At 45.7% G+C, this 23,531-nt stretch overlaps 1 protein-coding gene across 2 annotated transcripts in view; it reads left to right on the top strand.

Moving 5' to 3' along the window:
- Positions 1-23,531, top strand: part of Uhrf1bp1 (UHRF1 binding protein 1) — a 74,422-nt gene that overhangs the window by 43,109 nt on the left and 7,782 nt on the right. For both annotated transcript variants that reach the window (XM_008840120.3, XM_029566977.1), the window contains exons 5-17: positions 4,294-4,483; positions 4,785-4,925; positions 5,275-5,445; positions 6,062-6,248; positions 11,634-11,720; positions 12,399-12,569; positions 13,050-13,189; positions 13,715-13,856; positions 15,193-15,386; positions 15,566-17,019; positions 18,592-18,788; positions 22,237-22,388; positions 22,485-22,635. In XM_008840120.3, the coding sequence (XP_008838342.1) occupies positions 4,294-4,483; positions 4,785-4,925; positions 5,275-5,445; positions 6,062-6,248; positions 11,634-11,720; positions 12,399-12,569; positions 13,050-13,189; positions 13,715-13,856; positions 15,193-15,386; positions 15,566-17,019; positions 18,592-18,788; positions 22,237-22,388; positions 22,485-22,635 (3,377 nt within the window). The remainder of the gene's footprint in view (positions 1-4,293; positions 4,484-4,784; positions 4,926-5,274; positions 5,446-6,061; positions 6,249-11,633; positions 11,721-12,398; positions 12,570-13,049; positions 13,190-13,714; positions 13,857-15,192; positions 15,387-15,565; positions 17,020-18,591; positions 18,789-22,236; positions 22,389-22,484; positions 22,636-23,531) is intronic.

Raw genomic sequence — 23,531 nt, 5'->3', positions numbered from 1 at the left:
CTTTTGAGTTCCATGTCCTGCATTGTCTCTAGGGGATTCTCATTGTGCTCCTCTAGAGGATTACTGGTATTTGGTGGGGATATGTTATTTTGGACTTTTACATATTTTTATGTTCTATGTTTACATTTCTTTTTTTTTTTCCTTCAGGAGGGGGTGTTTCTTTTCCTTTTCTAAATGAGTGTAATTTCTCACATTGCACTAGGGAGGCAGAGGCAGGAGGAGCTCTGTTAGATCAGGCCAGCCTGGTCTACACAGCAAGTTCCAGGCTGGATTGCAGGGAGACACTGCCTTTTTTTTTTTTTTCCTTTCCCCTTGAAAAAAAGATTGGGTAAAGCACTTGCCATGTAGTTGTGGGAGTGAGTTCAGGGTGTGTTACATGAATGCTGGAGGGCTGTGGTGGCCTCCATAGACTCTTAGCCTTTGGAGATGGAGGTGAGATTCCCCAGAGCAAGCTGTCCAGCTAGCCTAGCTAAATCTAATCAGCAAGCTCTGGGCTCAAGTGGGAGACCTTGCCGTGATATATAAGGTGGAGAGTGATCGGGAAGACACCTGACATCAGCCTCTGGTCTCCACAGACATATGCAATTATGTACACCCCACAAGTGAGTATGTATACACATCACACACATACACATGCCAAAAGGAAAAAAAGAGGAGTGCTTCTAATCTCTGTCAAGTTCTTCAAGGGGTTTTCTGTACAGGGTCTGGCTCTGTAGCCCTTGCTGACCTGGAACTTGTGGTCGGTACTCTTGCCGCTGCCCACCCAGTGCTGGGATTACAGGCATGAGCTGGCATGCCTGGCACTCTACTTTTTACTATTTTATTCTACTTTTTAAATTATACTTTTATTTATTTAGAGAGTATGTTTCTGGTATAGGCACATGTGCCAGGGTGTCTGTGGAGGTCAAAGGACAACTTGCAGGAGTCAGTTCTGTCCTGTTTGGGTCCCTGGGATTGAACTCAGGTCATCAGACTTGGTCATCAGATGCCTTTATCAGTTGAGTCTTCTTGCCAGCCCTACTTTTTGGGTTTTGCTCTCATTCTGTATCTCAGGTTGGCCTTAAACTTGAGATCTTCCTGCCTCAGATTCCCAAGGGCTGGAATACAGGTGTGCACCATGATGCTTGGCTTAGACACATTTTGACTGTTATGTATGCAAATGTGAAAAGTAATATGACAGTTGCATTTGTGTTGTATCCTTGGGAACACCTGGTGTTGCCATTTTGATTTGGTGATTCTGGTGGATATAGAGGTGTATCATATGCTGGGTTTAAATTGCATTTTTCTGTGGATTGTTTTGTTTGAATTTTGGGTATCCTCTCTTGGAAAGTACCGGTGTGTTTTGCTCGACCATTTGAGGTTAATTCTGTGTAGGTTCTTTGTATAGTGTGGAAACTGGTTTTGGTTGGAGACATGGATTGCAGAGATCCTTTCTCTGCGCTTAGTGTTGCTCTTAGGTTTTTGTTGATTTGTTTGATTTTGGTGCTAGGGATAGAACCCAACCCTTTAGGCTGCTAAGCACAAGCTCTACTACTGAGGTACACCCTCAGGCCTTCCTATTTTAACTTTTTTTGTTGTTGTTGAGTAGAAATAAGTAATTCTAATGTGCCTTTTCTCCCCTGTTATTAGCACTTACTATATCTTGTTTAAGCAATTTTTTCCTATCCTAAGGCATGAAGAAATTTTCTTTTAAAAGCATTATTGTTTGACTTTTCATATTTAGATTTCTAGTCTATATTGAATAATTTTGTTGTTGTTGTTTAAAGTAGGCATCAGGCACAGCTGTTTATTTATTTAAATTTGCTTTTTTGTCTTTTCGAGACAGGTCTTCCTGTAGCCCCAGCTGCCCTGGAACTCACTATGGAGACCAGGCTGGCCTCAAACTCTCTGAGATCTGCTTGCCTCTGCCTTCCAAGTGCTGAGGTTAAAAATGTGCACCAGCATACCTGGTAGTTTAACATTCTTTTGTGTGTAGTACCATTTACATAATTTTTCTGTGAACTGTTATACTTTTTCCAGTTTTGCTGGACTCTTGGACCTTTTATTAGTCCTGTGTGACTAACTGCAAATATGAATGTGTATTTTCAGTTTTTCTTTGTAGCCTTTTTTTTTCTTATAATGAAAAGTGATTCCACCTACATTTCAAGAATGTGGTTCCTTTTTCGTTTTTTTTTTTTAAGATTTTTTTTTTATTTATTATTTTTTATGTGTATGCGTGTATTGCCTGCATGTAGGTAAGTGCACCATGTTGTGCAATGCCCTCGGAGGACAGAAGAGGCTGTCAGATCCTCTGGAGCTGGAGTTACAGACAGTTGTTAGCTGCCATGTAGGTGCTGGGATTCGAACCCAGGTCTTCTGCAAGAACAGCCAGTGTTCTTAACCGCTGAGCCATATCTCCAGCCCCCCTTTTTTGTTTCTTGTAATGAAAAGTGATTCCACCTGTATTTTAAGGCTGGCAAGACAGCTTAGCAGTTAAGAGCACTGGCTATTCTTGCAGATAACCTGGGTTCAGTTCCCAGCACCCACATGACAGCTAACAACCATCTGTAACTCCAGTTCCAGGGGACCTGATGTCCTCTTCTGACCCCTGCAGGGATTGTACAACACAGGTGCACTTACATACACACAGGCAATACACGTATATACATAAAATAAACATAATATATTTTTTAAAAGAATATTTTTCATGAAAATAGAGGGACTTGTGGGAAGATGACGTTCAGAGGCAGTGGGAGAAAAGGGGACATTATATAAATGGAGTTTTTCAAAGAATAGAGAAAACATTGTGGTTTTAAAACTATTTTTTTAGCTGGGCATGGTGGGGCATGCCTTTAATCCTAGCACTTGGGAGGCAGAGGCAGGTGGATCTCTGTGAGTTCAAGGCCAGCCTGGACTACATAGTGAGTTCCAGGCCAGCTGGGGCTACAGGGACTAAAGGCCTGCACCACCAGGCCCATTGAGAAAAAATTTTAAAAAGAAGTAATGTGTTTTTTACAGCCAGAAGGACTTCTGGATGTCTCTGTCCTCTCTCTCTGCCATTTCTGTCTTCTGGGGAAGTGTGGTTCTCTGGGCTGTGTACCAGGGTGGTGGTGGCCTGTGCCTGAGTAGCTGGCATAGCATTAACCCTCTGACCAGCCTGCACTTCTTTCATCTTCCCCTCCCTGTGTATAGAGTACTCAGTCTTTGAAGATTCCTTAGGGATTAGTGTCTTTTTATGCTATGACCCCTTCACTGATGATATCTGTTACCAGTTTGTGAGCTACAAATAGAATGAGATTTATTGCCCCAAAAGAAATAACAAAAACCCAGAACAAAAACCTGAGAGGACCAGGGATCAAACTAATTCTGTTGAGTGCTTTCCCGGCATGCACAAAGCCCTGAATTCAGTCCTCAGTACTGAACAAAAGTTCCATTAAAAATAGTTCTTTTTTTCATATATCTCCGTGCTGGTGCATGCCTTTAGTCCCAGCACTTAGGAAGCAGAGTCAGGCGGATCTCTGTGAGTTCAAGGCCAGCCTGGTCTACACAGTGAGTTCCAGGACAGCTGGGGCTACAGGGAGACCCTGTCTCAAAAAGACAAAAAAAAAAAAAAAAAAAAAATCTTTTGAGCCGGGCATGGTGGTTGCACACCTTTAGTCCTAGCACTTGGAAGGCAGAGGCAGGTGGATCTCTCTGAGTTCAAGGCCAGCCTGGTCTACATAGGAAATCCAGGTCAGCTGTGGCTACAGGGAGACCCTGTCTCAAAAAGACTCCCCTCCCCCCGAAAAAATCTTTTGACCAGGTGTGGTGGTGCACATCTTTAATATCCACACTGGGGAGGCAAAGGCAGGTGGATCTCTGTGAGATCGAGGGCAGACTGGGCTACATAGGGAGTTCCAGGCCAGCTGGGGCTACAGGGAGACCATGTCTCAAGAGACCAAAAAATAAAAAGTTAAGGCTAAAAGGCTCATACACATAAAATAAATAAATGGAAAGTTTTAGGAAGTAGCTGGGTGTGGTAGCTCTCCCAGTCATTCCAGCACTAGGAGGCTGAGACAAGTTTAACAGTTCAGAGCCAGCCTGGGCTGCACAGTGAGGTCAAGGCCTGCCTGAGACCGTGTCTCAACACCATCAAGCCAAACCACAATCAAAACAAAAGACGAGAAATGAAAAACAACAAAAACAAGAAGAGAAAAAGAAAGAAAAATAAGCCCCGATGTTTGTAGCGCCCAGTAGCTTGGTTGGTGTCTTGGGGTGTCATGTGGGGCCTGCAGTCCACATGGTTCCGACCACCCCCTCCCTCATTCCTTACAGTGAGTACGGCTTTGCTGAGAAGGTGGTAGAGGGGATGTTCATCATCGTTAATTCCATCACCATCAAGATTCACTCCAAGGCCTTCCATGCTTCCTTTGAATTGTGGCAGCTCCAGGGCTATAGCGTCAACCCCAACTGGCAGCAGAGCGACCTTCGTCTGACCCGCGTCACAGATCCCTGCAGAGGAGAGGTGACAGCCCACCATTTTGAGGGGAAGGAGGGGTGGAATTCAAAGTAGGAGACATTCCTAAAGGGATGTTATTCCCGCTTAGAGCTGTCCTCACATTCCCCATTCCTGGGAACCCCAGGATCTTCTCTGTCCAGTGTTAACTGCTGCAGCCTTCCCTAGTTACCGGCTGGACCCACTGCCTTGTGTTAGGGTCCCAGCTGAGAATACGGCAGCTCTGCCTTACTAGTCTTTTCCCCCGAGATTTCCTGTCTCCTGCTTAATTTGATCCAGAGAATAAGGGATATGACTTTCCTTCCTTCAGGTTCTAACATTTAAGGAAATAACTTGGCAGACACTTCGAATTGAAGCAGATGCTACAGACAGTGGTGATCAGGACCCAGTGACCACTCCACTGAGGCTTATTACCAACCAGGGCCGGATCCAGATAGCCCTCAAGAGAAGAGTAAGTGCGTGCTCCCAGTCTGTACGAAACTGTTTTCTTAGTCTGGAAGCTGCTCTGTCATCGCTGGCGATGTTACTGGTCCCCACCAGTGAGAGCCTTGTCTTCTTGCATTCCTAGTTTTGGAAACTGTAGTTTCTACCTATATCATCTGCTCGCTGGCGTAAGTATGTTGAGGTGGACTGTTGTTACTTTTTGTTAATTGAGAGTTGTTTTGTGGCACATAGGCTTTCTGGGGCTTGATACTTCTTTTTCACCTCTTGAAGGTGAAAGACCATTGTGAAACTGGTCACTGGCTTTGGGCATGGGAATGATACAAAGTCTAAACTCGTGTTTTCTGTGGCCTCCTCAGACCAAAGATTGCAATGTGATTGCATCCAAGCTGATGTTCCTGCTGGATGACCTGCTCTGGGTGCTGACCGACTCACAGCTCAAGGCCATGATGAAGTATGCTGAGTCATTGAGTGAGGCCATGGAGAAGGCAGCCCAGCAGAGGAAGAGCCTGGCCCCTGAGCCCGTGCAGGTTAGAGAGACAAAATGGACATCCTTGATGGGGCCGGGAGATTGAAGATCTGCTTCAACTGTGCCAATGTGTTGGGAAATTAAGGCTTTATTTGGCTTATTTGGGGGATTTGTCACTTTCGGATGTTGGTGGGCTTCGGCTGCCCCTCTCCTGTTTCACTGGTTCTGTTCACTGGGTTTCTCCACTGTGTCAGTACTAGCTGCCAAAGAGTGGAGAAGATCTTGTTGCTGCAAAAGCTTCTAGAAGAAAGACAGTTGACAAGTTGTTAGCATGTGTTGGCCAAGGGCCAGAACTGCACTATGAGAGCACAGAGAGAGGGCACTGCCCACTCAGCATGAAAGAGCACCCTTAGGGAGGGTTTCTAGAGGAGAGGACTTGGTGCCTAGTCAGCTTAATTCTGGTGGGTGATGACTTCAAGGGCAGTTCAAACCTGAGAACAGTATTTCGACAGTTGTTAGACGCTTTGCAGTTAGGCTCTGTGGAGTTTGGGTTGTTTCCTTGGGATAGTGTTTAGTGAGAGATTAGGCAAGAAGTTATGACGGGGAGGGGGTGTTATTAAACTGGTTTTACTCAGGTGGGACTGTCACAGTCTTGTTTTTCTCTCTGTCACATGTAGCTCACTCCACCCCCTCCTAGTGCCCAGCAGACCTGGGCCCAGGCATTTGGTGGCAGCCAGGGCAACAGCAGCAGTAGCCGTCTCAGCCAGTACTTTGAGAAGTTCGATGTGAAAGAGTCTTCCTACCATCTCCTCATCTCCCGCCTGGATCTCCACATTTGTGATGACAGCCAGTCCCGAGAGCCAGGTACCCCTAAGGCCTGAACCTGGGCTGGGTGGTGCACATCACTGTAGTATGCGCAGAGCTTGGGAAGAAGGTTTCTTCCCAGACACACTGTGGTGCCCTCAGTGGCTTCCTTAATCACAGGCATTGCTTGGGCCTCAGCCGCCTGTGGTAGCTCTCCGTTGGCATGAGGCAGGGCTCTTCAGTCTTTGTGGAACAGTGCAGCAGCTACCTGTCATACTCACAAAACATGTGTAAGGCCTTTCTCCCACCCTCTAGTGTAGAATCTTTTCATTTTCCTTTTTTTTTTCCTGGTCTTTTTGAGACAGGGTCTTCCTGTAGCTCCAGCTGTCCTGGAACTTACTATGTAGACCAGGCTGGCCTTGAACTCACAGAGATCCGCCTGCCTCTGCCTCCCTAGTGCTGGAATTAAAGGCATGCGCCACCACGCCCAGCCCATTTTTCTTTTTAAATTTGTTTTTATTTGTAGATATATATGTGTATATGAGTATGTGGACATGAGTACAGCCCACAGAGATCAGGGAGATCAGATCCCTCTGGAGCTGGAGCTACAGGTGGTTGTGCACTGTCTACATGGGTACTGAGAACTGAACTCAGATCCTCTGCAAGAGTAGCAAGCACTGAGCTCTCTCCAGTGCCTAAGGCACTTAGTGAGAGAGCCCAGACAGTATGAACTTGTTTTCCTCCCCAAATTCCTTAGAAACGCTGGTGTTTCGAGAGGTTGAGGACCACTGGTGTTAGTTTTTTAGGAAAAGTAAATGCAATTACAAAACCTCAGAATTTTCAGACTTCCTTCTTCTTCAGACTGGGGACTAAATACCAGGCCTTGTGATATACTAAGCACATGCTTCGCCACCGAATTCCTCCCGAACCCAGAGTATTTGGACTTTGAGTCATTCAAAATGTATGTTGTGCTTAAGTGTATAGGAAGGGTTATGTTCTGTTAGTGGCAGGTTTAGGCTGGTTGGTGTCATATGTACACATACATATCTATTTAGGAGGAAAAAAGCAATTGACTCATGCCTATGAGCCCCAGAGAAGTCATTTTAACCTGTTGCTTAACCTCTTTGAGTTTCCTCATTTAGGAGAAGGAGCTGAATCATAATCTTGCTCATTTACTCAAAGGTTGTTGTCAGGCTCAGATGAGAGATAATCTACTAACTTTTAGGGGCCTTAGTTCCAGGCAAACGCTAAGAAGTTGACTACTAAAAACAAGTATTTTTATTATTTATGTATTATTATTATTTTTTGGTCTTTTTGAGACAGTGTCTCCCTGTAGCCCCAGCTGGCCTGGAACTCGATATTGAGACCAGGCTGGTCTTGATTCACAAAGATCTGCCTGCCTCTACCTTTCAGTGCTGGGATTAAAGGTGTGTACCACCAAACCTAGCTTATTTACTTATTTGTCTTTTTTTGAGACAGGGTCTCCCTGTAGTCCCAGGTGGCCTGGAGCTCCCTATGCAGACCTCACAGAGATATGCCTGCCTCTGCTTCAGGAGTGCTGGGACTACAGGTGTAGATCACCATGCCCAGCAGCTTTGAGTTGTTTTTGTTCTGCTTTTAAGCTTTAAGTGTGCATTATTAGCTGGGTGTGGCTGCACATGCTCCTGATTCCATTCTGAAGGCTGAGGCAGGAGCATTTTTACTAATTTGAGGCCAGTTGGTGCTGCATAGCTAGACCCTGTCTCAACAACTCTCCCTGCCTCTCCAAAGGAGTGCGTTATTACTGGGTGGTGTTGTACATGCCTATAATTCTTAGGAGGCAGAGGTAGGAGCATAGGGAGTTCAAGGTCATCCTTAGCTATATAGTGAGTTTTAGACTGCCCTAAGTTACATGAGATCCTGCCCAAAATTTTAGCAAAAGCAAAATAAAACCACATTATCAGCAAGTATAGTTTTAAATTTAAGTACTAATAACTTTAAAATATTTAATTTAAAGCCTGGCGTAGTGGTGCACACCTTTAGTCCCAGCACTTGGGAGGTGGAGGCAGGCCAGTCTCTGTGAGTTAGTTCAAGGTCAGCCTGGTCTACATAGTGAATTCCAAGAAAGCTGGGGCTACAGGGAGACCCAGTCTCAAAAAAAAAAAAAAAAAAAAAAAAAAAAAAATTTAATTTAAAGTGATTATTAGTGTCTCTTAACCCTGAATTGAAAAAACAAGAACCTTCATACATACTCTTTTGGTGTATAAATCACAGATGTATGTGTGTGTAATTTTAAAATGAATATATATGTATATATATAAAATTCATGATATTAAAATTTGAGGGGCAGTTAGGCAAAAGTCTGAAAGAGTGTGTAGAGATAATCACACTAAGTGAAATCAGTCTGAAAGACAACTGTCATATTTTCTCTCATTTCTGGTTCCTAGATTTTATATAGATACATAAAGTCATGTACATGTGACATGAAAGTAGAAGCAAAATTGCTTGGGGAGAAAGGTGACTGACATGTTGGGGAGGGGTTAGATGGAGAGGGGTAGGGAAATATGGTGGGGTATGCTCAACATACATTATATACTTGTTGTTTTGGGTTTTTAAATTTTTTTTATTTTATGTGTACGAGTGTATTGCCTGCATGTATGTGAGTGCACCCGTGTCGTGCAGTGCCGCGGAGGTCAGAAGAGGGCTTTGGATTCCCCTGGAACTGGAGTAAAGGACGGTTCGTAGCTGCCATGTGGGTGCTGGGAATCGAACCCAGGTCCTCTGCAAGACCAGTCAGTGCTCTTAACCACTGAGCCATCTCTCCAGCCCCACATTATATACTTGTATGAAAATGTCCTCTGGGCTGGGGATGTAGCTCAGTTTGTGTTTTCCTAGCATGCTCAAAGCCCTAGGTTGGATTCTCAGCACCACATAAGCTGGGTGTAGTTGTGCGTGCTGGTAATCTTAGCATTCAGGAGGTGGAGGCAGGAGGACCAGAAGTTCAAACTCATCCTTAGCTAAAGAAAGGAAAAAAGGTGGGCTGGAGAGATGGCTTAGTGGTTAAGAGCACTGGTTGTTCTTGCAGAGAACCTGGGTTTGAATCCCAGCACCTACATGGTGGCTAACAATGGTAACTCCAGTTCCAGGGGATCCAGCGTCCTCTACTGACCTCCTAGGGCATTGCACGACATGGTGCACTTATATACGTGCTGGCAATACACTCATACAATAATAAAGAAAATAATAAAGAAAAAAAATTAAAGAAAGACTTCTTATGTACTAGGACAGTGTACAGTGAGCATGCACAATGGGAATCCAAAGGATTTGGAGGGGGCATTATTGTGAGAAAGATTGAGGGCTGGGAATGGCTTAATGGGCAAGAGCCTTTGTTGTGCAAGCATGAGTTCATATCCCCAGCACTCATCAAAAAACTGGGTGTGGCCCCTCATGGAGCTCTAACCCCAGTAATGGGCTTTGGGTGAAGACAGGAGACAGCTAAGCTGAAAACAACAACAACAAACTGGTGCGTTCTGGGGTCAGTGAGAAACCCTGTCTTGAGGGAATAAGAATAGGGCAAGACACCCGAAGTCGGGGTGGGGAGTGGAGGTTGAGGAGCAGACAGTCTGATGTAGGGGTGATAAGGAATCCTTGGGATTGTCGAACTGAGGCTGTGAAGTATTCCCAGTCATTGAACATGTCCGCACTGGCTTCTACACAGATTTGTGGTGTTTCCTTTTATGGCATTTTATGTTTCCCCTTGTATGTACTGAGCAAGCTCTGTGCCAGATACAGGAGTAGGGGCTAGGGTAAGTACTAATAAGTTGTCTAATTGGAGAGACGAGATTAAACATGAACAGTTTATTCATTCAGAAGGAATTAAGTGTAAATTCAAGACATATAATGTAATGTTTGACTTGTTGCTAGATGTTCACTTTTACCTAAAATATTCCATATATATTATTATCCAGTGCCTTTCTAAGCATTCCATGGTACTGTATCTGTATAGTATACAATGCTGGTCTGACATCTAATGTCGGCTCTGAGGGTGGGAAGAGAGAGGAAATGCTGTGGGTTCTGTTTTGGGGACTCTGGCTTGTTCCTAGGTGTTGCATTGAGGTCAATAACACTAGCTCTGTAGGGGTTAGGAAAACCAGTCATTCCCTTTCTTTTCTTTAAAGATATGGTCTCACAAAATGAAAAAAGAAAAAGAAAAAGAAGAAAGCCAGGTATGGTGGCGCATGCCTTTAATCCCAACACTCAGGAGGCAGAGGCAGGTGGATCTCTGTGAGTTTGAAGCCAGCCTGGTCTACAGAGCGAGTTCTAGGACAGCTGGGGCCTACATGGAGAGCCTGTCTCAAAAAGACAAAAAAAGAAAAAAAGAGAGACAGGGTCTCATGAATGCCAAGCCGGCCTTAAACTTTCTGTGTAGCTGAGGGTGATCTTGAACTTCTGATCCTTCTGCCTCTACCTCCTGAGTGATGGCATTTTAATTGTTTACCACTTTGCCTGGTTTATGCAGTGCTAAGAATGAACCCAGGTCATTGTACATGCTAGGCAAGCTCTTTACTTGCTGTGTCCCCAGCCTGGAAACCAGTAGTAGTTCTGTAGAGTACATCTTAGAGAAACTTAGGATTGGAATTCTTTTTTTTGTTTTGTTTTGTTTTTTTTTTTTTTTTAGACAGGGTCTCCCTGTAGTCTCAGCTGACCTGAACTCACTATGTAGACCAGGCTGGCCTTGAACTCACAGAGATCTCTGCCTGTCTCTGCCTCCCAAGTGCTGAGACTAAAGGCGTGCACCACCATACCCGGCTGGAATTCTTCTTTTAAAAAATGTATTTTATTATTTTCATTTTATGTGTATGAGTGTACTGCTGTAAGTGCACCCATGTTGTGCAGTGCCCGAGGAGGTCAGAAGAGGGTGTTGAATTCCCTTGGAACTAGAGTTACAAAAGGTTGTTAGCCACCATGTGGGTGCTGGGAACTGAATCCTGGTCTTCTACAAGAGCAGCCAATGTCTTAACCACTGGGACATCTCTCCAGCAACTCACCCCCCTCCCCGGAATTATTATTATTATTATTTTTTGGTCTTTTTGAGACAGGGTCTCCGTGTAGCCCCAGCTCTCCTGGAACTCTCTCTGTAGATCAGGCTGGCCTTGAACTCAAAGAGATCTACATGCCTCTGCCTCCTGAGTGCTGGGATTAAAGGCATGCACTATCACGCATGGCAAAATTCTTGAATCATGAATTTTTTTCAGTTTCTTTGGCTTTTCTGGAAATCTGGCTGCCATTTATGGAAAAAATTACTTCTTTTAGAACATGTCCATTGGCCTTTGTTAACTCTAAGGAGGAGGCTGCAGCCCTGCCAGGCCGCTGACTTGCAGTTCTGCTGCTTGCCAGGTTCTATCGGGAGTCAAGTCTTAGACTTCTTTGCTCTTCCAGTATTAGTCACTGTTTTCTCCTCCATAGGAGTCTCTGCAAACAGGCTCACAGGAGGTGCCATGCAGCTTACCTTCCGAAAGATGGCGTTTGACTACTACCCCTTCCATTCTGCAGGTCAGAGAAATCTGGATGGGTCAGTTCTAGTATGGCCCAAAATACTGAGGGCGGGTTCCTGGGTTCATCCTTGACTGATGAGCAGTATGTTGCAGTGGTGCTGGAGATTGCTGCACCTGCCCAGAGTGGTGTTGGGAATATCCTAGGAGAGCACATCTCCCAGAAACCTGGATGGTCCACTGTTACTGATGATGGATGATGCGGGGTGAGGAGGCCATACCTGGGGTGTTGCTTTTGATTCTACCTTTATCCCCTAAGTCCCTTAGGGTTAGAACCTCCTGTTATCCACAGTCAAGGATGGCAGTGATCAGCAGCTACCTGTTGGGGAATTTAGAACACTTAGTGAAAAAATAAAAGAACTTGAGAGCTCTTAGTAGGTAGTTTTTCCTTATCTCAGGGCATTCTGGATTGGGGATGGGATCCAACTCAGAGCTGTGCCTGTACTGACAGAAAGGAGACATGGAGCACTGACTGTACTGACGGAAAGGAGACGTGGAGCATTGACTGTACCAACGGAAAGGAGACATGGAGCTCTGACTGTACCTATGGAAAGGAGACATGGAACACTGACTGTACCAATGGGAAGGAGACAGGAGACATGGAGCTCTGACTGTACTGACAGGAAAGAGCCATGGGCACTGGACCCAGCTCTGGGCTGAGAGTCCTTCTGTCATGCAGGTGATAGCTGCAGGCATTGGGTGCGGCACTGTGAGGCCATGGAGACCCGAGGCCACTGGGCCCAGAAGCTGGTGATGGAATTTCAGAGTAAAATGGAGAAGTGGCAAGAGGAGATGGGCCTGAAGCCACCGTGGCACCTGGGGGTGGACTCTCCCTTCCGGAAGAGAGCAGGTGGGTTCCGAGGACCAGCAGGGCTCCAGTTGCTCTGCTTTTGTTGTGTCCTTGAGTAGCCGGTGGAGATAAAGCAGTGGTGTGTCTGTTACCCGCCTTGTATGTCATGGTGTGGAGTCCCCTTTATCAGCAGAGATAGCTGCAGTTAGAGGGTAGTTGTCATCCAGGCCAGCAGGCTGCTCCCTTCTTCTTGAATTCCAAGTTCTAAACCACAGTTGCACTTTCCTTCCCAATTTGTAGTATTAATGATCTTTTATTTTTCTCTTTTTAAGACAGTCTCACTATATAGCTCTGACTGGTCTGTAACACATATATAGACAGGTTGGCCTCTGACTCATAGAGATCGACCTGTTTCTGCCTCCTGAGTATTGAGACTAAAGGCATGTGCCACCATGCCCAATGCTCTTGGGTTTTACTTTCTATTTTGTTAATAATGAGGGATGGATATATTCCTCCCATTTCCATCTTCTTTTTATTTAGACTCTTTCGCTAGTCCTCGGAAGAACTCTCTTGACAAAAACCCCACTCAGGCCCGACAGGCTGCCTTTGGGCCTCCAGCGTGGAATCGCTTACGTTCTAGCTGCTTGGTTGTTCGAGTGGATGACCTGGACATCCACCAGGTGAGGACACACAGAGATAAATTGGAAGGATGTGCGACAGTGGGCTGAAACAGTGCCAAGGTGTGGCGTCTAGGGACTGCTTGCTCACTTGAGGGTAGATCGACAGTTTGGTCTGTTGCTTCTTGAGTATGGCTTCTGAGATAAGGACTTAGAAACTGTCCCAGTTTTCTCTGCCCTACTATAACTTCCTGCTGAAAAAACTAACTTGGAGCTGGGTGAGGTGGCCCCATGTCTGTAATCCTAGCACTTGAGAGGTAGAAGTAGGAGGACAGAGAGTTCAAGACCATCCTCTGCTGCCTTGTGAGTTTGAGAGCAGTCTGTGCTACATGAGACCCTGACTCCACAAACAAAACAAAACAAAGGCTAACCTGCAGGGCAGGTGTGAGAGTGCCTGGAATGAGTGTGGAAAGCACTGCTCCCAGAGGGAAGAATGTGGGGGTTGGCAGAGGCTTGTGCTCCTCAGAGGGAGTAGCGATCTGTCCTGGGTGCTTTGACACAGGCTAACAGTGAGTTGTGGTTGTTCAGGTGTCTACAGCTGGACAGCCGAGTAAGAAGCCATCCACTCTCCTTTCCTGCAGTCGCAAGCTTCACAGCCTCCCATCTCAGGTGTCTGCCATCCATGTGGAGTTCACAGAGTATTACTTCCCAGATAATCAGGACCTTCCAGGTGAGCACCTGGGCTGGCCCTGCCTTCTGCTCCTACCTTCATCTTTGTCAGCCTTGGGGCCATGATGGACAGTCTTATTTGTTGATAGCAGTTTTAGGTGTTTAATTTTTGCACAGCTAAATTAAAAACTCTGCTCTGGGGCTGGGGATGCAGTTCAGTTGGTAGAGTGCTTCCCTAGCATACACAGAGTCCTTGGCTTGATTCCCCAGGACCACATAAATTGGGTATGGTGACACACACCTGTTATCCCAGCACTCTGGGAGATGGAAGCAGGAGGATCATAAGTTCAAGGTCATTCTTGGCTACAGAGCCAGTTTGAGGTCAGCCTGTTGATGCACAAGAATCTGTCTTAAAGATAAAACAAAAAAAACTCTGCCAAGGGGCTGAGAGATTGCTCTGCAGTTAAGAGGCTGCTTGCTCTTGCAGAGGACCCAAGTTTGGTTCCCAGCACCCACATGGTGGCTAACAACAGTCTGTAACTCTAGTTCCAGGGAATCTGGTGCTGCTTCTGACCTCCATGGGTATTGCATGCAGGAGTGTACTTAAATACATGCAAAACACTCCTACACATGAAACAATAATAGAGCCAGTGAGATGGCTCAGTAGGTGAAAGGTACTCACTGCCAAGCCTAAGGATTCTGTTTCAATCCTCAAAACCCACATGGTGGAAGAAGAGAACTGATTCATTCCCACAAGTTGTCTTCTGGTCTCCAAACACATCATTACATGTACACATGTAGGTGTGTAGACACACACTAAATTAATGAATGTTTAAAATAAAGGCGGGTTGGGGGGATGGAGAGATGGCTCAGCGGTTAAGAACACTGGTTGTTCTTGCAGGTGACCCAGGTTCGAATCCCAGTACCCACATGGCAGCTAACAACTGTCCATAACTCCAGTTCCAGGGGATCCGATGCCCTCTTCTGACCTCTGTGGGCATTACACAACATGGTGCACCTACATACCTGCAGGCAATACACTTGTACACATAAAATAATTTTTAAAAAGGGCTGGAGAAATGGCTCAGCGGTTAAGAACCCTGCTACTCTTGCAGAGGACCCAGCTTAGATTCCCAGCACTCACATGGTGGCTAACAACCACCTGAAACTCCAGTTCAAGGGGATCCAACACCTTCTGACCTCCTCAGGCATTGCACGACACAGGTGCACTTACACACATGCAGGCAAAGCACTCATACACATAAAAATAAAATTGAAAAAAGCACTCTGCCTTGTACAAATGTCTGATTTTCCTCTTGAGATAGTGAAATTGTATCTGGTAAGTAAGAATCAAGCTGCTGCTTGTGCGCAGTGACCCTTGTTTTCTTTGCTTCCAGTTCCCTGTCCCAATCTCTACATTCAGTTAAATGGCCTGACATTTACTGTGGATCCTGTCAGCTTGCTCTGGGGAAACCTATTCTGCCTAGATTTATACCGCAGCTTGGAGCAGTTCAAAGCAATCTATAAGCTGGAAGATTCAAGGCAGAAAGATGAACACTTGGACATCCGGCTGGATGCGTTCTGGTTGAAGGTAGGGGGAGAGGGGCTTCCCTTTTAGGCAGGCACGGCTGCGTTTCCCCAAGGTTCCAGTCCGTAGTTCTGCTATGTCCACTTGACAGAAGTTTGAACAGCTTCACAGCTCACAGGTGTGTTAGGGGCAGTGCTGAGGTAACTCATGCCATTCTGAATTGTTTCATCTTCTGTTTGAAGGTGAGCTTCCCTCTGGAGAAGAGAGAGCAGGCGAAGTTGCATCGTCCCCAGGCCCTTATCTTCTCTACATCAGGCATGATTGCCACCAACACCCGTCATGCCCCACATTGTAGCTGTCCAGATCTCCAGAGTCTCTTCCGGGGTTTCGCTGCTGCTGAGTTCTTTCGTTCCAGTTGTGATCGCTTTCCCAGAGTTCCGGGAGGTTTCGGCCTTCTGCACATGCTCTTTCTACATCATGCTTTCCAGATGGAATCCCTTCCGGCTCAGCCTAGTTCCCACCCTCCCCAGAGGCCTGTGGCTTCCCAGGATCTTTGGTCCCTCCACTTTAGCCAGATCTCCTTGGACTTTGAAGGCACAGAGAATTGCAAAGGCCATACCTTGAATTTTGTGGCTCCCTTCCCCTTGTCCATTTGGGCCTGCCTTCCTCTCCGCTGGCAACAAGCCCAAGCACGGCAGCTCCTTTTGGCCTCAGAGGGGAGACTGAAGCCGTCAGCCAGCTTTGGCAGTCCTGTGCATTCTGAGACTCTTGCCCCTGGGTCTGTGTCCCATCAGAGGTCGAAGACTGAGCGGGATTTGAAAAGCCTGTCGGGTCTTACAGAGGCCAACGAGATTATGAGAGAAGGTGGTAGTGGTGTGGACCTCAAAGGGCCTGTGGCAGAGCTGGACGATGTGGCAGATGTCCACATGCTTGTACACTCCCCTGCCCATGTCCGCGTGAGGCTCGACCACTATCAGTACTTGGCCCTGCTCCGACTGAAGGAGGTACTTCAGGGGCTCCAGGAGCAGCTGACCAAGGATACAGAGGCCATGACAGGGTCACCTCTGCAGGACCAGACAGCTTGCGTTGGTGTCCTCTTCCCCAGTGCTGAAGTGGCTCTGCTTATGCATCCTGCCCCTGGGACTGCTGATGCTGCTGCTGACTCTGCAGGTTCAGATACCACCAGCCTCATAGATTCAGAGCTGTCTCCGTCAGAGGAACGGGAACCCAAGTCTGATGCCTCCTCAGATCAGGGCCCAGTGAGCCCTGAGAAGGTTGTGCAGGACAGCAATGTTGAAAATCTGGATGCCTCCCAGGAAAGGCTGCATAGTGATGGAGACCTGCAGGACTCGGCTGCACTTGCACAGCAGCTGGCAGGAAAGGGCCACGAGGCCGTCGAGTCCCTACAGGCCAAGAAGGTGAGCAGAGCCCAAATCTCCAGCTCACCAGCTGCATTGAAGCCGCTAGCTGGCAGAGGTGCCGCTGTGAATGGTCAAGTCGAGCCCATCCCCTTGAAACACATTGAGGGGGAATTGTCAAGTGCTATTCACATGACCAAGGATGCCACCAAGGAGGCTCTCCATGCTACCATGGACCTCACCAAGGAAGCCATGTCCCTGACTAAGGATGCCTTCAGTCTGGGCAGAGATCGCATGACCTCTACTATGCACAAGATGTTGTCCCTGCCTCCCACCAAGTGAGTGCCCCTCGGCCTCCCTCAGGCACCCTGTCTCTTCCAGTAGTTCTGACCCTTGGGTTTAAGGCCCCCTGCTGGGCGCACTTTTAGATTGGGAAGTCCAGGGAAATGAATAGAATAGTCCTGTTGGTTGCATTTCTTTTGTTGTTGTTTTTTCAGACTATCTCCCTGTAGCCCCAAATGGCCTGGAACTCACTATGTAGACCAGGCTGGCCTGGAACTCACAGAGATTCACCAGCCTCTGCCTCCCGAGTGCTGGGACTAAAGGTGTATGCCACCACGCTTTTAATTTTTTTTTTTTGGTCTTTTTGAGACAGGGTCTCCCCTGTAGCCCCAGCTGTCCTGGAATTCACTATGTAGACCAGGCTGGCCTGGAACTCACAGAGGTCTCCCAGCCTCTGCCTCCCAAGTGCTAGGATTAAAGGTGTGCACCACCACACCCAGCCTGTTTTTAAATTATTTATTTATTTATTATTTATTTTTGTATTTTTGAGACAGGGTCTCCCTGTAGCTCCAGCTGGCCTGGAACTCACTGTGTAGACCAGGCTGGCCTTGAACTCACAAAGATCCGCCTGCCTCTGCCTACTCCCAAGTGCTGGGATTAAAGGCGTGTGCCACCACACCCGGCCTATTTATTTTTATTTTTATTTTATGTGTGTGGGTGTTATTTATGCCTGCATGTGTGTAAGTGCACCCATGTCATGCAGTACCCTCAGAGGTCAGAAGATAGCGCCAGATCCCCTGGAACTGGAGTTACGGATGGCTGTTAATCGCCATATAGGTGCTAGGAATCAACCTAGGTCTTCTGTAAGATCAGCCAGGGCTCTTAACCATTGAGCCATCTCTCCAGCCCTGAGTTAATATTTTTTTGATTAAAGACCAATATCAAGGGCAAAAAAAGTCACAGAACTGTGAGTGGCAGATCAAGAGTGAAAACCTGGTTCCAAACCACTAAATATGCTGCCAGATGGCGCTGGACGGAGCTGAAAGGGAGGAGGAGGAGTGACTCAGGCTCTTGAAATACCAGCAAACTTGCAGCCTTTTCTCAGCCACCCTCTCCTGGAGTCGGTGCTGCCATGACTGTGCTGACTGGTTGTTCTGGTGTCTGCAAGCCGTGCCTTCCACTGTCTTTTGTTGGTTCTTGGCAGCTTTCTTCTTCCTTTTATTCTTTACATGTAAAAGTCCCTTGGCTAGGCTGGGCATGGTGGCGCACATCTTTAATCCCAGCACTTGGGGAGGCAGAAGCAGGTGGATCTCTGTGAGTTCAAAGCCAAAGCCAGCCTGATCTACATGGTGAGTTCCAGAACAGCTGGGGCTACAGGGCGACCCTGTCTCAAAAAGACCAAAAAAAAAAAAAAAAAAAGTCCCTTGGCTGCCTGTTGTCTGATAACTTTTACTATAATTTTCTGTTGTTTCTTAAAGATTTAAAAAATGTATTTGTATACATGTGTGTCTGTGAAATGCATGCCATGTGTCTATAAGTGTCCATGGAGGCCAGAAGAGGGCATGGAGCCCCCTTGACCTTTACCCCCTGAGCCATCTTACCACCTTTGTTTCTGTTTTTTCACATAGGGAAGCCATGGCCAAGACAGACGATGTGGTGGCAGCCCCAGCGAGTGGAGGCGCCGCCCGTCTCCGACTGTTCTCCATGAAGAGGACAGTATCTCAGCAGTCGTTCAATGGCATCTCCTTGGACAGCAGTGGCCCGGAAGACCGGATTTCCGTGGACAGTGATGGCAGTGACAGTTTTGTGATGCTGTTGGAGTCTGGTATGTGGAAGGAGAGCTGCATTAGTCTAGAAACTGTTTCATGTCACTGAGGTTCACACTAGCGGGATTCAGGTGGTGCTGAGATCTGATAAAACAGTTTCTTAACCAAAATGAAAGAGGGAGAAAGTTCAGTACATTTGTTTTTCTGGTTTTATCTCCATATCGTCTAGGTTATTTTTTATTTAGTATTTGGTTTTTTGAGACAGGGTCTCCTATAGCTTAGGCTGGCCTTGAACTCATTGTGTAGCTGAGGCTGCCCTTGAACTCCTTCCTGATCCTGAATGTTGGGATAATAGCTGCGTGAAATCATGCCCAACTCTCTTACAGGTTATCACTTAATACTTAATCTTCATCACAGACAGAGATTCAAATCAAAGAAGAAATTATTAGTCTTACAGCCATGTGGTTGTAAAATTGTTAATTTTGTGTTTGGTATCAGTGGCATATGTTTGTTGTCTGACTTTTTGGTTTGCTTATGTACTTATTACTGGAAAATAGCTTGAAGCTTTGTTGATAAAATAAGTAACTTTTTTTAAAAATTATTTTTATTTTATTTTTATTTATTTATTTTTTCAGAGCTGAGGACTGAGCCCAGGGCCTTGCACTTGCTAGGCAAGCGCTTTACCACTGAGCTAAATCCCCAACCCCTTATTTATTTTTATTTTATGTGTATGAGTATATTGCCTGCATGTAGGCAAGTGTACCCATGTCGTGCAATGCCCACAGAGGTCAGAAGAGGCTGTCTGATCCCCTGGGACTGGAATTACAGACAGTTGTTAGCCTCCATATGGGTGCTGGGATTCAAACCTGGGTCTTCTGCAAGAACAACCAGTGTTCTTAACAGCTGAGCCATCTCTCCAGTTCCCAAAATAAAATGAGTAACTTTTTTTTTTTTAAAATAACATGCTTACTTTATTTATTATTACTATTTTTTTATGTGTATGAGTGTAAGGGTGGTTCATAGCCACCATGTGGGTGCTGGGAATTGAACCTGGGTCCTGCAAGAGCAGTCAGTGATCTTAACCTCTGAGCCATCTCTCCAGCCCCAAAGTGAGTAACTTTTAAGAATTAAATCTATCACCTCTGGAAGTTTTAACTTTCTTATCTTATCAAAATAGAAATTTATTAAGGAGCCCTTGAAAATATTTATAGTATCTACTAAAAATTTTTTTTTGTGCATGTATTTTACCTGCATGCATGTAAGTGTACTCATGTCATGCAATACCCATATAGGACAGAAGAGGGCGTTGGATCCCCTGGAACTGAAGTTATAGGTGGTTGTTAGCTGCCATGTGGGTATTGGGAACTGAACCCCCTAGTCTTTTGCAAGAACAGCCAGTGCTCTTAACTGCTGAGTCATCTCTCCAAGCCTATATCTATTTTTTTAAATTATTATAATTATTATTTTGGTGTTGGAATCCAACCCTGGTCCCTAAGTATTCTAGGCAGGTGCTCTACCACTGAAACACACCCGCACCCCCTTTCTTTTTATTTTGTTTTTTATTAGGTAGTGACAAATACAATTGTATGTTTTTAAAAAGATTTATTAATTATCATTATTTTTGGCCTTTTTGAGACAGTATCTCCCTGTAGCTCCAGCTGACCTGGAACTTGCTATGTAAAACAGCCTGGCCTTGATCTCAGAGAGCTGCCTGCCTTCGCCTCCTGAGTGCTGGGATTAAAGGTGTGCATCACCATGCCCAGCTTATTATTATTTTATGTGTATGAATACTTGTCTTCATGAATGTATGTATATCATGTGCATGCAGTGCCTGCGGAGGCCAGAAAAGGGCATTGGATTCCGTAGAACTGGAGTTATAGAGGGTTGTGAGCCACCATGCAGGTGCTGAGAACTGAACCTAGGTTTTCTATACGAGTAGCGGAGCCATCTCACTAGCCCTGATTGTGTGTGTTTATGGGGTACAAAGTGATGCTTTGATGTGGAATTATTGAATGAAGCTAATTGATAATTGCTACTTCACATACCATCTACCCTTCCTGTCCAGCTGAATTAATTATGCACTCTGACCAGTGTCTTTTCATTCTTTCCACTGCGCAGACCCTAATAACTAGCATTCTCTTCTTTGCCATGTGATTGTGTCCTATACCACATGTAAGTGACAATGTGGCATGTACCTTTCTGCTTGGCTCATTTTATTTTACTCGACACAATCCTGCAGGTCTATCTATATTGTCTAAGTGACAGGATTTCTTTTATACACACACAAATGTGCCTACATACACCCACATCTGCTATGTTTCCTTTATTCATTGGATAATGGACTCATGAAAGTTGATTCCATAACTTGACTGTTGTGCTACAGCAAACATGAAAGTATTTCTTTTTAAAAAAAAAATTGTTTTTTTTGTTTTGTTTTTTTTTAATGTGTATGAATGTATTGCCTCTATGTATGCAAGTGCACCCATGCAGTGCCCATGGAGGTCAGAAGAGGGTGGGTTCTGGGAACCAACTGAATCCTTGTCCTCTGTAAAAGCAACTAGTGGTCTTAAGCACTGAGCCATCTCTCCAGCCCATAAAGTGAAAGTACTTCTTGAACACACTGCTGGATGTGGGATTGCTCGGGCAGGTGGGAACTGTGAGGAGCTCCACATGCCTGGTTGGCTGACATTGCTACCAGCATTGTAGTAGGTCTCTTCTTCACATCCTTGCTGATGCCGATTCTATGCCCTTTTTTTTTTTTTTTTTTTTTTTTTTTTGCGTGGGGGATGGTTAGTTTTGGTTTTTTTGAGTCAGGGTCTTATTGTACAGCCCATGCTAGTCTCAGACTCAAGGTCCCCCCTCAGCCTCCTGTGTGTTAGGATGCCAGACATGTGTGACTGCACTTGGCTTGCTCACCTTTTTAGAACTTATTTGTTCTCTTTAATATAGTGTCAAGATTCTTTTTTTACTATGTACAGTACTTCCTTCCTTTCTTTTTGGTCTTGAGACAGGGTCTTCCTGTAGCCCCAGCTGGCCTGGAGACTAAGTGCTGGAATTAAAGGCATGTGCCACCATGCCTGGCCAAATTTCCTTCCATTTTAAATCCAAATATTACTCCAGTGTATGCCACATTGTTTACCCATCCATCACCAATGGACATTTAGGGTGCCTCTGTCAACAGGTTGTATTAAATGTGACCAAGTGCTACATGATACTTCAAAAACAACAGTTCTTTAAATTCATCCAGGTGTTTCTTTTTTTTTTTTGGTCTTTTTTTTGAGACAGGGTCTCTCTGTAGCCCCAGCTGCCCTGGAACTCACTATGTAGAACAGGCTGGCCTTGAACTCAGAGATCTGCCTGCCTCTGCCTCCCAAGTGCTGAGATTAAAGGTATGCACCACCATGCCTGGCTTCATTTGTTTTTTATAGTTGTCATTATTTTTAGAGGTTGGGTTTGAATACAGTTTTTCTTTTAAACTTTTGAACTCTTGGTACCTTTGTCCTGCAGAGTCTGGTCCAGAATCTGTTCTACCAGGACCTGTGACAAGTGTCTTGGATGATACTGGTGTTCAAGGGAGCCCTGCTGTGGATAACTATGGCCAGGGGTCGCCAGAGGCCAACAGCTCAGTATCACCCAGTGACAACCTTGTTCTTCACTCGGTCAGCTGCTCTACTTTCTTCTATGCAGAGGGGAGGCTCTGGGCCAAGGCTAGATAGATACTTGAGACTCAGAACTAAGAGAATCTCCTTTGATAGGTGTCAGTCTTGGTCCTGAAGGTGAATGAAGTGTCGTTTGGGATTGAAGTACGTGGTGAGGACCTGATGGTTGCTTTGCAAGCTGAAGAACTTGCCCTGCAGCAGCTGGGCACCGTGGGACTCTGGCAGTTTCTGCACGGACAGTGTCCAGGTAAGGATGATGGCCATTCCAGAAAAATGGTGGGATTCATTCTAGGGCAGTGGAGATTACCTGGCACCTGTCCCTATGTTGAAGGGTAGCTTCTAGTGCCCTGACTCTTTGGTCCAGCCATTTGGGTGGGAAATACTCCAGTGAGGCTCCTGTCTTCCAAGAGGCCTCCTGGGCTTCACACTGGCTCGTCTCTATTCTCACTGCCCAGGTAGAACTGGGCTTAAACAGGAAAGTTGTATCTGATCGGGTAACTTCTATCATTCACAGTCAGTCTTTTGGTGTGAATTACCATGTACACTTTAAAAGATGACAGGAAAGGCCGGGCATGGTGGCACACGCCTTTGATCCCAGCTCTTGGGAGGCAGAGGCAGGCAGATCTTTGTGAGTTCAAGGCCAGCCTGGTCTTGATAGCGAATCCAGGCCAGCTGGGGCTACAGGGAGACCCTGTCTCAAAAAAAAAGATAAGAAAAACCTGGGCTTATGTTTATAGCTTCACTTAATATTTTTTAAAAATACTGAGTAGATACTAAAGAATACGTATAAAGTACAAAATAACAGCAGTACAGTGAATCCTTGTACCTCCCCAGCTGATCTACATATCCAGAAGCACCCTTGAACTCCTGCAAGCTCTTCCCCTGATCCTCCTGTCATTCCTCCTAGCTAATCATTATCCTGGTTTTTGTGTTTGCCATTCTCTGACTTGACTTAATGTTTCTTTTTGTTTCTATCAATGTTATTTAATTCTGTAGGTTTTCTAAATAGGATCATAGTTTTGTGATTTGCTTTTTTCATAAAACTTTTTTTTTGGGCGGGGGGAGCGTCCTTTTTGAGACAGGGTCTCCCTGTAGTCCCTGCTGGCCTGGAACTCACTACATAGACCAGGCTGACCTTGAATT

The sequence above is a fragment of the Nannospalax galili genome, unplaced genomic scaffold (assembly GCF_000622305.1).
Source record: "Nannospalax galili isolate Female #2095 unplaced genomic scaffold, S.galili_v1.0 scaffold538, whole genome shotgun sequence".
Taxonomy (NCBI): domain Eukaryota; kingdom Metazoa; phylum Chordata; class Mammalia; order Rodentia; family Spalacidae; genus Nannospalax; species Nannospalax galili.
Note: the sequence above shows the minus strand (reverse complement) of the source record. Positions and strands in the feature narration are given on the sequence as shown.